At 39.5% G+C, this 14242-nt stretch overlaps 1 protein-coding gene and 1 non-coding gene across 2 annotated transcripts in view; both read right to left on the bottom strand.

Annotated features, from left to right (window-relative positions):
• LOC100185740 (FRAS1-related extracellular matrix protein 2) overlaps nucleotides 1-13266 on the bottom strand; it is a 31446-nt gene extending 18180 nt beyond the window's left edge. The window contains exons 1-5 of the mRNA XM_002119149.3: nucleotides 13044-13266; nucleotides 12602-12742; nucleotides 11667-11873; nucleotides 10981-11481; nucleotides 8732-8821 (exon numbers count right to left, since the gene is read on the bottom strand). Of these exons, the coding sequence (XP_002119185.2) occupies nucleotides 8732-8821; nucleotides 10981-11481; nucleotides 11667-11873; nucleotides 12602-12742; nucleotides 13044-13251 (1147 nt within the window). The 5' untranslated portion in view covers nucleotides 13252-13266. The remainder of the gene's footprint in view (nucleotides 1-8731; nucleotides 8822-10980; nucleotides 11482-11666; nucleotides 11874-12601; nucleotides 12743-13043) is intronic.
• mir4145 (microRNA 4145) lies at nucleotides 319-390 on the bottom strand. Its single transcript, NR_034541.1, has one exon. It is a non-coding gene; the product is annotated as a microRNA 4145 (primary transcript).
• Nucleotides 13267-14242: the final 976 nt, after the last annotated feature.

Here is a 14242-nt window from a genome sequence, read left to right as displayed (position 1 = left end):
CTTATCAAGTGCCTTGTTCAATAATTAGGACGAAACAAACTCATTAAACTGTTCGCGTGTTTTGTTGCCATTTCCTAAACAACCTGATTGAACGCACGCGTCCCACATATGTTACTGTGGGGTAAGATGGGATACCGTAAGCATACAAATCTCATATTTTCTGATCTTGTTTTGAACAATTAAAAAGTCGCACGGATACGGTTATATATAATTCTTTAAATATTCTTCGTTTCCTACCTAATATAATAAGGAAAGAGAATGTAAACATGTCCCATCCCACCCCAATCTACTGTACATGTCCCATCCCACCCCAATCTTCCACATCAACAATTCCATTCAACCCGCCATCACTCAGAATAACTCATTCACATTCAACTAACCACTACGTCACATTCACGGGTAATAGGGCTTGTTACGTCACACTCACGGTGAATGACCACGAATAACCGAACGACCAGTTACAACGTAATATCTTGAGTGATGAACGCGCTGGGAATTCCAAACAAGTTTACGAACCATAAACATAAACTATGTGTCGGTAGACAATGTAGATAGTGGTAGTCACAAGCTTATGATCAAACATCGATGTTACTTTATCAATTACACTTCATGCGGATGTTTGTTTATGTTTGCCCAATAATTAGTACAGTGGGGTAAGATGGGACGTTTTCATTCACTTTTATCGTCCCATTTGCAAGTAATAAACAACGTTTACAGAAATATATACCCCTATCCTCACGACACTAAAAGAGCGTTGGCGTAATTGCTTAAAACACGATCGGGAAATATGGGATTTTAGTTGCCAACGGTATCTCATCTTACCCCACAGTGTTATATTTGAAAATCTCAACTTAATCAAAATAAAAGTGACATGAAATGTCTATTCGTCACGTGACAATAAAATTAAATCAACCGGAACCGGGTTTGACAAATAGTTTGAGCATCTTACGTCAACTATCGGAAATCAAAACATCCCGATGCGTCATTTATATCATGTAAGGGCGATGATATGTTAACTGCACGGGGTAGCGAGGTGTTGAAATGATAACAAGGATTTGAGAGATCGGTTTTAAAAGAGCCGGTCATTTAACGGTGACTAACTGGACATCGGCACGCACGTACTCGTTCATAAACCCGCTGTGCAACCTATACGAGTGATAACTGAAGATTGGAGTCAGCTTGCTAATTGTTAAATATAGCTGCAACACTTTAACAGGCGGGTTGCTAAACCCTTCGCTTACAAATGCTATCATACGATATTTAGAAGCAGACGAGTGTGAATGGGACATGGCGTCCAAGTAAGTTGTTGGGATTAGCAGACCGCTGATTTAACATCCAGTATGGCGACAGTTGCGTGGTTTTGTCCGTTTGCGTCCGAAATGACCATAGCGCTGATAAGAGCTCATTAAAGGCTTAGAATTTGACGTCTGTTAACCCCTGTGGTATAAAGGGCAGAATAACCAGGGCATCGTAGTGGAAGATTGTGTTGGAAAGATAAAGTGTTAAAGAGGCCGCGACATGGAATGTTTCGCCCAGTGGAGCCACAAGCGACTTAACGTTGATCCCAATGTTACGAAGGCACGAGAAGCATCTGCTTCAAGATTAAATGGTAATCCAACATGAAGTACAAAGTCAACGGGTTGGGGGATTGAAGATAAACTGGTTAGCTGGGAATAAACTTGAAAGGGAATATGGTTTTACTTCTACTTTGATTGAAAACTATGTATGGTATAATGCGTGCCCCCGTTAATGAGTTTGATCGTTCTTTGCGGACTTTATTTACACATTATACAGTTTGGTCAGGCTTACGGTTTGATGTACATTGAATGGCGTGCAGCATATTTTAGTAGGTGCAACCTATATTGTGGTAAGGTTGGGGTAATGAGCCAAACCTGGTCTAAACCTCAGGTCATCGACAACAGTTTCACCCACATAGATAAATACATTAATATCGAAACTATCATATGTCATACCACATCAAACTAAACGCTAAACCGTAATTCCTCCCAATTACATAATGCTTTACTGAGGCTTTATCAACTAAAATATGTTCAATGTCATTTTAGAACTTAAAACCAGTGCTCCCACTAAACTGTAATGCGACTACAGCCCACACAGGGGCGGTAGAGGGCAGGGGCGGATATTCGAGCAGGGAAACCGTGCAGTGACTTGAACCGTGTCCAACCCATGGCTTGTTTGGGTGACTACATGTTGCGGTTAGCAGTGGTGGGAATCTTGCGGTTTCTCTTGCGCCGCGTCTTACGTAAACTGAAGCGTGTCCAGCAATGCGGGGATCGAAGATACTTCTATTTATGGTCATGTTGAGCGAATTGCTCATCAACTTGTAATGGCTTCCAATGGTAATTCACTTCACGTTAATTATCCATAAGTGAGCCAACACATGATGTGGTCTGGTTCACTAAACTCGGTATGTCCAGGTTGGGATGATTGTGGTCTAATTGGTTTGAAATATGCAACAAATATTGTTAACTAACGAGCCAGTGTTTGCTGCCAAACAATTACCCAACATAATAAGAATATTGAAACCAATATTGACATCAAGGTTCGCCTTTAAAGTGGTAAGTAGCGAAATCATGATGGGGAAAAATATTCTACAAGTTTCCAAAACATAAATCACCAGGGAGAGATTTCGAGCAAGACAATACCCTAAGGTCAGCTTTGGGCGCTTCTGTAATAACCTCGACAATTTTCGCGAGCCTTCGCCGGATTAAACGTCGCCATTACCGGTCACGCGTGTGATTTAACTCTGAGGTTAGTGATAACAAGGTAATTGCGAGTAAATATGACCCGAAATACTGTCCCAAGTAGGAAATCGTCCGAGTAATGAGAAGTAACTGCTCCGTTACGAGACCTGATTACGGTATCAAATGTACATTTGCTTTTACCCTTCGTAGAACAAAATCCACACCGTATTTTCAAAACACTCGTCCTTCGATTGAACAGTGAGCACAGATTGAAACATGGTTGTTGTTAACTTGAATTACTTGGCCCAAACATAAGATTCCGGCAAGTCTCTAAGTTATCTAGACAAGCGTGCAGTTGCCACAACAATTCACTTCCTCGTTGCGATCGTAGCCGTCGACTCAACTATGTCGTGCCATCACAAAGCGAGAAAGAATTCATGAGATTTTGCTGTGGACTTAACGTGTGTCTACACCTGCTGTGACGTGTGTGTGCTAATGTAAACAACGTTATACGTGGCATATATAGTATAACGGGGTAAGATGGATAGCTTGGTTATGTATATACGAACGTATATAGATTTAATCAGGTACCCACGAAATATAAATGACCACCAGTATATTAACACAACAATATTACGCGGTGTATTTAGAACAAGTGCAAAAACAAAGCATGGTGATGCCTGAGGAAAAAAGTTCGCACGCCTATCAAACCCACCGCGGTTCATGAATCGGCGCCAGTTTATATTTCATGACTTTTGTGACGGTTGTTCGACACAGCGGTTGAGGTGTAAGTATTTACAAACCACTATAGAGAGATATCGCTTTGATGGTAGAGTTCAAGTGCATACATAAGACAGCACTCCAGGCTTTGCAAAGTTGGTTGGATTACTTTCCCCACACAATACGTGGCGGGCTTTGCACGGAAGGCAGATTCTTCACCCCACAAACCACATAAGTCGTTATTTGACGCAGGAGAGTGACATTTACAACGTTGTACCATTTGTTGCTTTGGGGGTTATACTTTGGAACCCGGTAATGCTGACCGGGGTATAAGTATGGGTGGTGGCGCAGTTAGGAGTTAGCGACTCTTTCCTTAAGAAAAGTACTTAAGAAAAAGAAACAACTTTTATAACGGCCCTTATTTCTGGCTGCCCCACCGAGCAAGTTTAGGTTTTCTCTGCCAAGGTGGCAATCACCACTGGAGCCTGTAATTTGTGGCATGTAATATGTAAGTGGCGGTCCTCCAAAACTAAATAGAAATCAGCATTTAATAACAAGATACGGGTAGTTGAACAAGTTGGCCAATTTCGCGACGAATATTTTGAAACTTCTCTCATTCACGACACATGATATTGTAATTTTGACACATCACCAATTTCTATTATTTTTACAACTTCGTGACGCAATTGAGGATATTTACGACACGTGTATGCTCAAAGTTGCGTTTGAATGTGAACTTGGTATAGATTAATGCATCAGACCACCTATAAGCGCTAATCCCATAACGAAACCAGTTGTATTTGCAAAACGTATCGAGTTCCGTTGTTTCGCGAACTTTAGATTCTTGTTGTGCAAGTCGTTGAAAGAAATCCCCAACATCGTAAATGGAGGAATATGGAACAACTTATACGACCCATTACTATATTTACACTGCGGTTGCTTAAAAAGCATTTTAGCTGCAATTTATATTCAAAAGTTTAACTGCATATTTGGTCAATTCGTCCCTGCATAGTAGGCTGGGGTGAAATGGTCAATGTTTTTTTCAGTTTTATCGTTCTATCTGGTGGTAAACAAAGAGTATCCACACGACTCTAATTAAGCGTTGTTAATTTAAACACTATTAGAAAATATTGGAAATTTTGTGCTGACAGTAACCATCTTACACTACAGTACTAAATATCTGCACAGCGGGCGACTGGTCGATATGGTTTCCGGTGATCCGAGTGCTTGGACAGTATTGTCCAGCAGACGAACAAACAGACATTCAATGCGGTTTGTTAGCATTTCGTGCTTAATCAAATTTCTATAACGTAAAGACAAATCTAAATTACTCGTGTTATTATTACGGTCTTGTTTTCAACCCAACACCCGTAAGCCACAAGTTTGGGTCGAACATCGGATAACGAGGCGTTTCTTGCACTTTCTCGGGTTACAAAATCAACATTTTCACCTCAAAATAAAGATATTTTATTCGAGAGCGTTAACGGTTTCCGCTGTTTACGTCACGAAACGGAACAGCCGGGATTGTGACGTAAATCGCGATGACGTATACCGTCAACAGCCACTTAACACTATGGTAGTTTCGAGTCATTGTTGAAGTGGTGACGTAGTTTAATATCAATGAAGGGAAAATCCATAAAAATATTCCAAACTTAATAAACACTGTGGGAAAACAGTTTTACGGAATTTATTTCAGCGGAAAAATACTTGACCTATTTATCGAAATGATAATTTTTTTTGAAATAGTTAACGAGTTTCTTTGGATGCAGAATTAGCCTAATTCACAAGTTAAAAACACGGGTTTAAACCACCAAGTGAACGATAGTAAAAGCCATATATGTCAATTTACTTTGATCTAATGAAACAGCCGGATATATTTAATCTTGGGAGTCACAGATGGTAAAGTAGGCCAGCAACATGAGGGTGCTAAACACTAAGCAAATGTTGGATCTACTTTGAACTTCCACCAGTAAAAATAATGCGATACCATCAGCCACTACTGTAGTAGGTTGGGAGTTTACGATGTGGAATGTAAAGTTGGGAGAAATGATCGCAATCCGCTACGTGGCGCTGCTGCGTTGTTCGTAAGTCGCCAACGATCCGTTGTTACAATTGCGAAAATGTGAAAAATGTATGACTGTTTTCATTTTATTTTATCGTCCCATATAGTGGTAAACTATAGGAACATTCAAAGAATTATATAACCGTATCCTCGCGACTCTAAAAGAGCGTTGTTAATTGATAAAAACACGATCAGAAAATATGAGATTTAGGTGCTAACGGTATCCCATCTTACCCCACAGTAATATACAAAACACATGCGTTTGTACATAGTAACGTTATAACAAAATGTTTTTAGCACGAAAAGTGCGTGCGAGTTTTGTAAAGTATGTACGAATGTTTTGAGATATTTCGACCTTTTAATGTGGATTTAATGAAAGTCGTGATTACTTCGGTTCAGATGGAAACCAAAAGCACATCGGCATCGGGTTGTTTAGATTTGCTCCCTTGTTGGATTCGTGTCGAAAACCAAAGCATGAAATCTCGAATCTCGGTTTTGATAACAAAGACTTCTGGCGATTTTAACCATTGTATAGTGGACTGTAGGAGCCCAAGCGTGTGCTATACAAACACGAGGAAACCTGCGTGCTTTGATCTCTGTCTACCCTGCCGTAAAACGCAGGCCCACTGGGCACTACAGCCATGGATTCGGTACCGAAACTAAGCCTTGTGTCGTCACAGTTACAATAGTTACGCATGGTTGGGTTCTGACAACACAATTACAGCTACTACAATGGCAGAATCTTGGCGGTATTGGATATAATTTGGCGACAATTTTGAAACAAATAACAACAAAGCATTCCTATATAAAAATTAACGTTTGCTTTCGCCATTAAAATATTGATAAAAAAATTGTTTGGAAAGTTTAGTCAATATTTTGATTTTGCAAACTTTTGCAGATGCGGCATAATACGATTCCTCGGTGGGAATTTTAAGTGGGCCACGCCCATTATGTAATCGAATTAGTGGTATAGTAGACGCCGTTGAACGTGAAATGTTGGGTTTAACAGCAGGCAGGTTCACAGGACCGGTAAACAAATCTTCGTGCGAATTATCCCGCATTCCCCATTTGCAAATACACAAGTAATTGTTTACTTCGGTAATTGGATTAAAAATTCGAGATGCGGAGTTCGGTTGATAATTCAACGTGTGAGGCGCACGAGATACAATTCATGCGAATCTAAACTACACTAAACAGTCGTGGGAAATAAATAAAGCGGGGGTTTTAAACAACTTTGGTACCAAGTGAGACAAGAAAAAGGAATGAAACACGTCCCATCTTACCCCAACCTATTATAAATAAACCACAGTTTTATAAAAATAAAAATTCTTTTATAATGTGATTAAAAAATATTAATTTCAAAAAAGCTTACAAACAAACTGCTTACAAATCTCGTTATTTCACGGCAGTTGAAGGTTCTTTGAATCCAACCACAATATAAACTTCGTGAACGATTGTGTAAGCGCTAAGTTAATACCCATGGCAGCATGTACGTATGTATGGTTGTCACTCGCTAACCACGAACGCGTGTAATCCACGACGATTTACTGAAGGATTATTCATTGTCAACGTATACATAAACATACATACGGGCGCCTACCGAAACAATTACATATTTTTAAACTTTGAAAAACGCGGGTAATGCCAAGTTTTCTAATAACGGCAGTGATGCATCGCTAGAAACAACCAGGCTTTAAATTTCGTTAAAACCGTAAAGTTGATGCGCTGAAACTGGAGCGGCGTCAGTCGCAGCCATCTAGCTATAAGCTTGACGAATCGCAAGGCAAACATAGTTCGTTATCCCGACGTTTTGCAGTCGCTTCCAAGCTATCAGCGGTATAACGTTGGTCATTGGCGCCACTCTGTATGTAGAAGTGTTTGCGCTTTTGATTAACCTGTTGCTAATACTGGTGTGCCATACTAACTTGATGACGTAAAAGTGACTCAGCAGATAAGATGATAAAAACATGACAAGCAAAATCAAGAGTGAGCGAATAAGTGATTGTTGCTTGGCTGATCAACGACAGTCGTTATAACACGGGTGTTCTGTTTCATACACCTCGTGCCCGCTTACGAGTTACCACGTATTTAATATATGTTCTGTTTCAAAGGTCGCGATCCTGTTTAATGTTGATGTATGCTGAGTATTGATAGGATACCGGGCGTGGCAATTGTTGGTTCCATGAGTTGGTGATGGAGCGCAATCTAGTCATGATAACAATGTCATTCAACACTTGATATACAAGCCATGGTTGAAATGGGTCTGGTTAACTGACGTTATGTCGTTGACAAGTGGAAGGACCCGCACGATGGACTTATGGCAACCGCGGAAGATTACATGGGGCGCTTATAGAATGCGTTTCTATACTTATTGAAACGAATTACAAATATAAACATATTTATAAACACACATTTTGCTAAGGTTTTTAAAACCTTTTGTTCGCATTTTATCTTTGATATTTACGATCTTGCTTTGATGTCAATGAGCTGTAATTACATCGCGTACTTTGTAAAGGTAATGTAAATGTTTGTGCCATAAAAGTTTATGAACAAATACAGATGTTTCACTTTCGAGAAGTTTAAGCTGACGATCTAGAAAAAAATCGAAAAAGAACAAAACCGAAGAAAAACATTTGTAAAATAGTTCAATGAGAAAAATATCCTTTCAAAAAAAAAGCTTGCTAATGCGACCGCAAACGGACATTACTTAGCCCGGTATTAACCGCAGATGATAATGTCAATATAAGAGGGCGACATATATGTCGGTGTTGTGTACCCAGCGGTTGTGTCTATTGTTGGAATATTTGCCAGAAAGTCGAACAAGGATTAGTAGTTTAACGTGAAGGTAAACTAGAAGCGCATACATCATACAACCGTTCTATATTAGGAAACGAACTATCTCCAAAACTTCAAAAATAAATCGCGTCAAAATAAAGTTGTTGTACAAAGGAAAACTTAAATTTGTAAAATCCCGTTTTAATCTATTTTAAACGCCTAAATGCTTTTTAATTGTAAAGACATGGACACGACTTAACTTTTCACTCAGAAACTACATTCGTTTCCTACGACCCAAGTGTTTAAACCAAAATAAATATAGTTTCTGATCGAAATTTAAAACTTTATGGGCGTAATATACTATTTTAATCGATTTCTAAACGCCTAAAATAACCTCACACGACCTGTTGGCCTACAAGTGTTTTAAACCAAGATAATTGGTAAATCAGTTTCATGATTGACACGTTACCTTGATCTTGAACTTTGAAAGTGAATGAATCGCTCGTAGCGTTCGTGTCGGAATCCAAGATGTAATAAATAGCCATCGCGTCAATGTCTCCTGCAACGAAAAAGTTAAATTAACATCAAAAGGAACCAATCGTAGGAATAAACCGTAGTCGCGACTATATTACTTTAACTTGCCAATAAACTGATCAAAGACATTGTAATCCCAAAGGAGTCGTCGTGTCATCGCCGGTTTGAACGGACACCGTTCGACACCAGTGTCGTGCGAATGAAATTAGATTCTTTTTTGATCGTTCAACGAATTTCAGTCACAGAGTGAAGATATATTACAAGTGATCATTAAGTCAACTCGCTCAGCCAAGTTCTATATACGAACACACCTTTGATTGGCTGACAACGTTCACGTGACGTGGAACAATTAATTCTATGTCGCAGAATACACAAATAGCCAAATGCCCATATAAGGAGCGGGTGGGCATTTATGAAACGCAGGCTTTAAATTCAAAGCAACTGAAGGGACGTTTCAACGACGCTTTTATTTGACCAGTTGCGTGTTAACGACTGCCGATTTGTTGCTACTTTTTATTCCTTCGTTGTTTCAATTAATTTAATAACTTACTGTGAGTCCAATGTATGTTGGGTTAGCAGCCACGTTTTTATTCGACACTCTCACTCAAGTAGTTTTTAGCCGTAGTGTTTTAAAATTGTTGTTTTGTTGCTAATTCCCTTCTCTTCGTTGTTTTAATTGATCTGATATTCGTTATCTTATTCGAAGCAATAAATAAAAAATACGATATATATTCATAATATGGTTATCGACTGCATAACAGCCAGTTAATTCCATGCTAAGTTTGTTGGCGAAAACACCCCATGTTTAATTAGGTGTCGAGTGGTGACCAATGACACAGAGTTGGCACGCTACTTGTATTTGTTGTGTGGACAAAGTCAACACGGTATCCTATATTTATTGCCGCCGGCTTCTCTGTATAATAAGGGAAACTAACTGCCAACTTAATATAGATATTTGCGTATATACCTGGCCACCCTTGCGCGGCTGTTTCGTAGTTATTTGAATAAATAAATTTATTGATGACGTCATCAATAATATGCAATTTTTTTAAAGGAAGTGAATTTTTTAAGAAGTTATTTCGGAAAAATCTATTCGATAGAAATAGAAATTTCAGAAATATGTTGTTACAAGTTTCTATAGTTTGACAGAATACCTTTATATTATTTTTAATTATTACACCGTGCGAACTTCATCTAATTATGCGACCGCCGCTGCCGAATAAACATTTCATTTAAATCCAACATATTAATACGAAACCAATACAGCCGATGTGACATGCGGTGTGATTAATGATGTTTTTAAATGTCAATTCTATATCAGGACCAAGATAGTTTTAATTATAACACAGAAGTTGGACATTGGACAGATGCGTGACTACCATGGACACCGCAGTTAGCAAACATTATATAGAAGCGGATATCGGCAGTTGTGGATGGTTCCTACTATCTCACGTAAGGTAAATATTGATGAAACCAACTAATGCACTTGGTGTAATATGGGGGGGGGGGGGTGGTTAAGTATTCTGTTCTGTATTAGGGCAGTTTTGGCTCATTAATCCAAAAATAAAATGCAAGTAGGTTGGGGTAAGATGGGACATTGAAACACAGCCGCGTCACCGGATATGACGTTCCCTGTGGAGTCGTCTTAATCTACGGCGAACATATATAAAGCAACGCGGTTGATATTGAGCCGGTAATTGAGGTTTCCATGCAGAATGCCATGCATTAAATGGTGGTAACCTTTGTGTTGGGAGGTATGAGGTGGGGTAAGGTGGGGCATGTAGGGTGGGGTAAGATAGGACGTGTTTTCTCTTTATTTTATTGTCCCAATTAATAGTAAACAAAGTCCATTTACAGAAATATAGCTCAGGATATTAAAAGTGAGTTGTAAACAGTTTAGATACGATTGGGAAATATGGGATATTATGTGCAAAAGTGTCCCATCTTACACCATAGTATACAAATCGTTAAACAAGTTACGCGCAAGTCAGCATTATTAAGTTTGTTTTGATTTTCGCTCCCATGGACCCTTGTCACCCACTTTACGTTCTCGACCTACTTTCACGCAACAGGTTCTTTGTCGTCGGATTACCGCCGATATTTTGTTCGATATTTAATCCTGGTATCGTAAATACACACGGTGTACATCACTCCTACTATACAGCATAACATGTGAACACTCACCTTGAGTGAATGTTTCGATGGGACCCGTCTCGTTTAAAACGTTGACGATATTTCCATGCTCCAGTGGTTTCGTGATGACGTATGTAAGTAAACTGACGTCAGAATCTCTGTCGTCAGCGCTGAGCGACTTTTTGGTGATTCTGAATCCACGATCGCCGCTTGGCAGTTCCCGCACAGTTGGCGCTCCTCTATTCACCAACATCTGAGGTACCCCGTTGTCCACAGGAACGATCTCAATATCCATTCGCTGTGGTTGGTCTGTGCTATCCACGGTTGAGGGGAAGACGTAAAAATCCTCATGCGTTCCATCAGTTACAGTAAACGAGAATGAATCGGCCACAGTTTCCGATCCGTCATGAGAATACGACACTCGGTTTTCGTTCAAGTCGTCCATGGTAAACTCCCGAACTTCTGTGACTTCGTTTAACAATATCCGCCCATGGACGGGAGCTTGGGTGATGTGAACACGTAACAATGCATCTACTGTGTCGTAATCCTCGACTGCGGAAAGAAACCATATTTTGCATTTATCTTACAACTACGGATTAAAATAAAACAACTAATATTTTACAGGAAGTACAACTCATCTGTATGAAATTCTATGATTTTTTCAAAACTAATCTAAAGTTTAGATAAAAAATGATATGTTTTTGTAACATTTGTGTTAAACTTTATCAAAAAGTTACCTTTCAGTTCAAAAGGGGTGATAAGTTTGGTCGACCCCTCTTTAACACGGATGCCGACAATCGTAACGATCGGTTTCTTGTTGTCGACGTCGGCTATGGACACCCTGAAGGTTCTGTAGACCGGATTGAAACCGTCGGTTACCTCGAACTCGAAGCTGTCCATCTTTACTTCGTCGTCACCGGTGTGGACGTATTGGACCTTGTTACCTACAGGGGGTGATGGGCTTAGTTAGTCTTATAGCATCTGTTACTTAAAGAAGGAATAAACGTCCCAAATGTTGTATAGTATTGTGGGGTCAGATAGGAAACATTTAAATCCCATATTTCCTAATCGTGTTTTTAACAATCAAAAACGAACTTTTAGAGTCTTCAATATACGGTTCTATAATCTGTAAATATTCTTTTTCCCACCAAATGGGATGAAGAATGAAATATGTCCCATCTTACCCCAACCTTATATACTCAATTGGCAAAGTAAACCCGGTGTTCCAACTGTGTATTAAACCTGAGGTTCGTTATCAAGGTTGCTCTTAATAAGCGTGTAAAGCGAAGATAAACGAAGCGATTTACGTCATCAAGTTTGCCGTAATAAGTGTTTATATAAGATGAAAGGGGAACGGCTGACGTTTATTTATTAGCTCGGCTGCAATAACAAAGATCATCCTTCTTCTCAGCTGCCTCGCCTGCGGTCAATGAAAGATTAGACTGCGGTTGACGGCGGAGAACGATGAGACACTTTCTGCAGGATTACTAAATGAATGTAACTTGCTCTATCCTCGCGTGGCGGGCAACAGCAGTCGTTATAACACGGGTGTTCTGTTTCATACACCTCGTGCTAGCTTAAGAGTTACTATGTATTTAAACTTATGGCCGATTGCTAACAACGAAACGAAACCGAATATGCGGTTCATAAATACAGTTTCGTATCAACTTACCTGCTAAGTCAAGCTGTGTAAACGCAGTGATCGGAACACCGGGTCGATCACTGGATTCTAAATGACCACGTGACGGTTCTTGAGCTATGCTGAACGCAAGGTTTTCATCGGCGCTGTTTAAATCAGCAGTGCTGAGAATATCTGGAGAAAAGAAAACGTTGTTCGCTTTGCCCGTATGGTATATACACCACCAACAGACAGCAAACATTTTGTTTATAGTATAATGAACGTTATTATTTATCCTCGCATGGCGGGGCAACGACAGCCGTTATAACACGGGTGTTCTGTTTCATACACCTCGTGCCCGCTTACAAGTTACCATGTATGTAACTTTGTGAGTAATTAATTTTCTGCATTGCTGAAAATTTAAACAACCCATTAGTGACCACTGGGTTGGAGGAATTGAGTGTCTTGTTCAAGGAACGTCGTTATCGCCACCAACCTGTAGTTAATGTAACTCTTCCCCCTTCTTTCAACGTCACCCCCTTATTTATGACGTCAGGAAACAACATGTCCATAAAAGCGACGTTGACGTAAAAGTAGCGGTCGATGAGAGGGTTGAAACCGTCAGTGACGTCAAACTTGATGAGGTCACGAACCCCTTCGTGCCCTGTGGATATTATACTTGATGACGTATTTGATGGTGTCATAAAAAATATTTGATGACGTCATATCGTAAAAAAATATAAAGACGTAATGTACACCAAACATTTGATGTTGAAACGAGACGGCAGAATAATTTAATTAGAACATGATGAACCGAAAGTTTCAGTCACAACTGGGAGGTAGAATGTCAGATGTGGCAAGAAGTGGTTTTCACATTTAATGCCCTCGGCGTATTCTGATCTTTGAACCCAAGATTTCCAAACCACTAGAAGAGGTATAGCTCAACTAATCGGTGATGGAATTACGTAATTTAAATATTATTTTGATTTATTTCTTCGAAAACGGTAGCGAAGATCAAATTAATTAAAACAACGAAAAGAAAGAAAATTGACAGCAAAGCGACAGTCGTTATACGCATCACGCTACCGGTAAAAACTACCTGCGTGTATTCAGATAAAATTACAATGTATTTTGCTACCACAAAGTTAATGGTCAACGATTTCAAACTTTTTCCAACCAACATATTGAATAGGCCGCACTTAAAAATGCTCGAATTAGACGAGCGAAGTCACCGGTAAACCAATCCCGTTCGTAAACTATTGTTTCCGAAGCTAAAAGCGAAGAATTCTTAGGGTACTGTGACGTTATAATTAATCGATTGTTTACCGACCATTGTGACGCGTGTGGGCCGCTGCTTCGCTGTGGGGGGGGGTTATGTGGTAACGTATACTCGTGCGAAAAAAAGTAATTTTGTTTACGTAATACATCAATAGTGGAAATGTTAAAGCGAAACAAAGTGAATGTTTTTGTTTGGCTTCCCTCTATCAGTTTGCAAATCCGCATAATCCTTTTGTTTAAACAAGCGCATTATTACGGAAGTCGACGCAAAACTTAAATTACTTTTCGCTCCTGTCTTTGTGTCTGCAGAGATATCTCTTCTACGAGTTGCGTTCATGCTACTGTGGGGTAAGATGGGATACCGTTATCACATAATATACCATATTTCATAACCGTGTTTTAGACAATTAATAAATC

Source organism: Ciona intestinalis, unplaced genomic scaffold, assembly GCF_000224145.3.
Source record: "Ciona intestinalis unplaced genomic scaffold, KH HT001107.1, whole genome shotgun sequence".
Taxonomy (NCBI): Eukaryota; Metazoa; Chordata; class Ascidiacea; order Phlebobranchia; family Cionidae; genus Ciona; species Ciona intestinalis.
The sequence above is the reverse complement of the archived record's forward strand: the minus strand, read 5'-3'. Positions and strand labels throughout refer to the sequence as shown.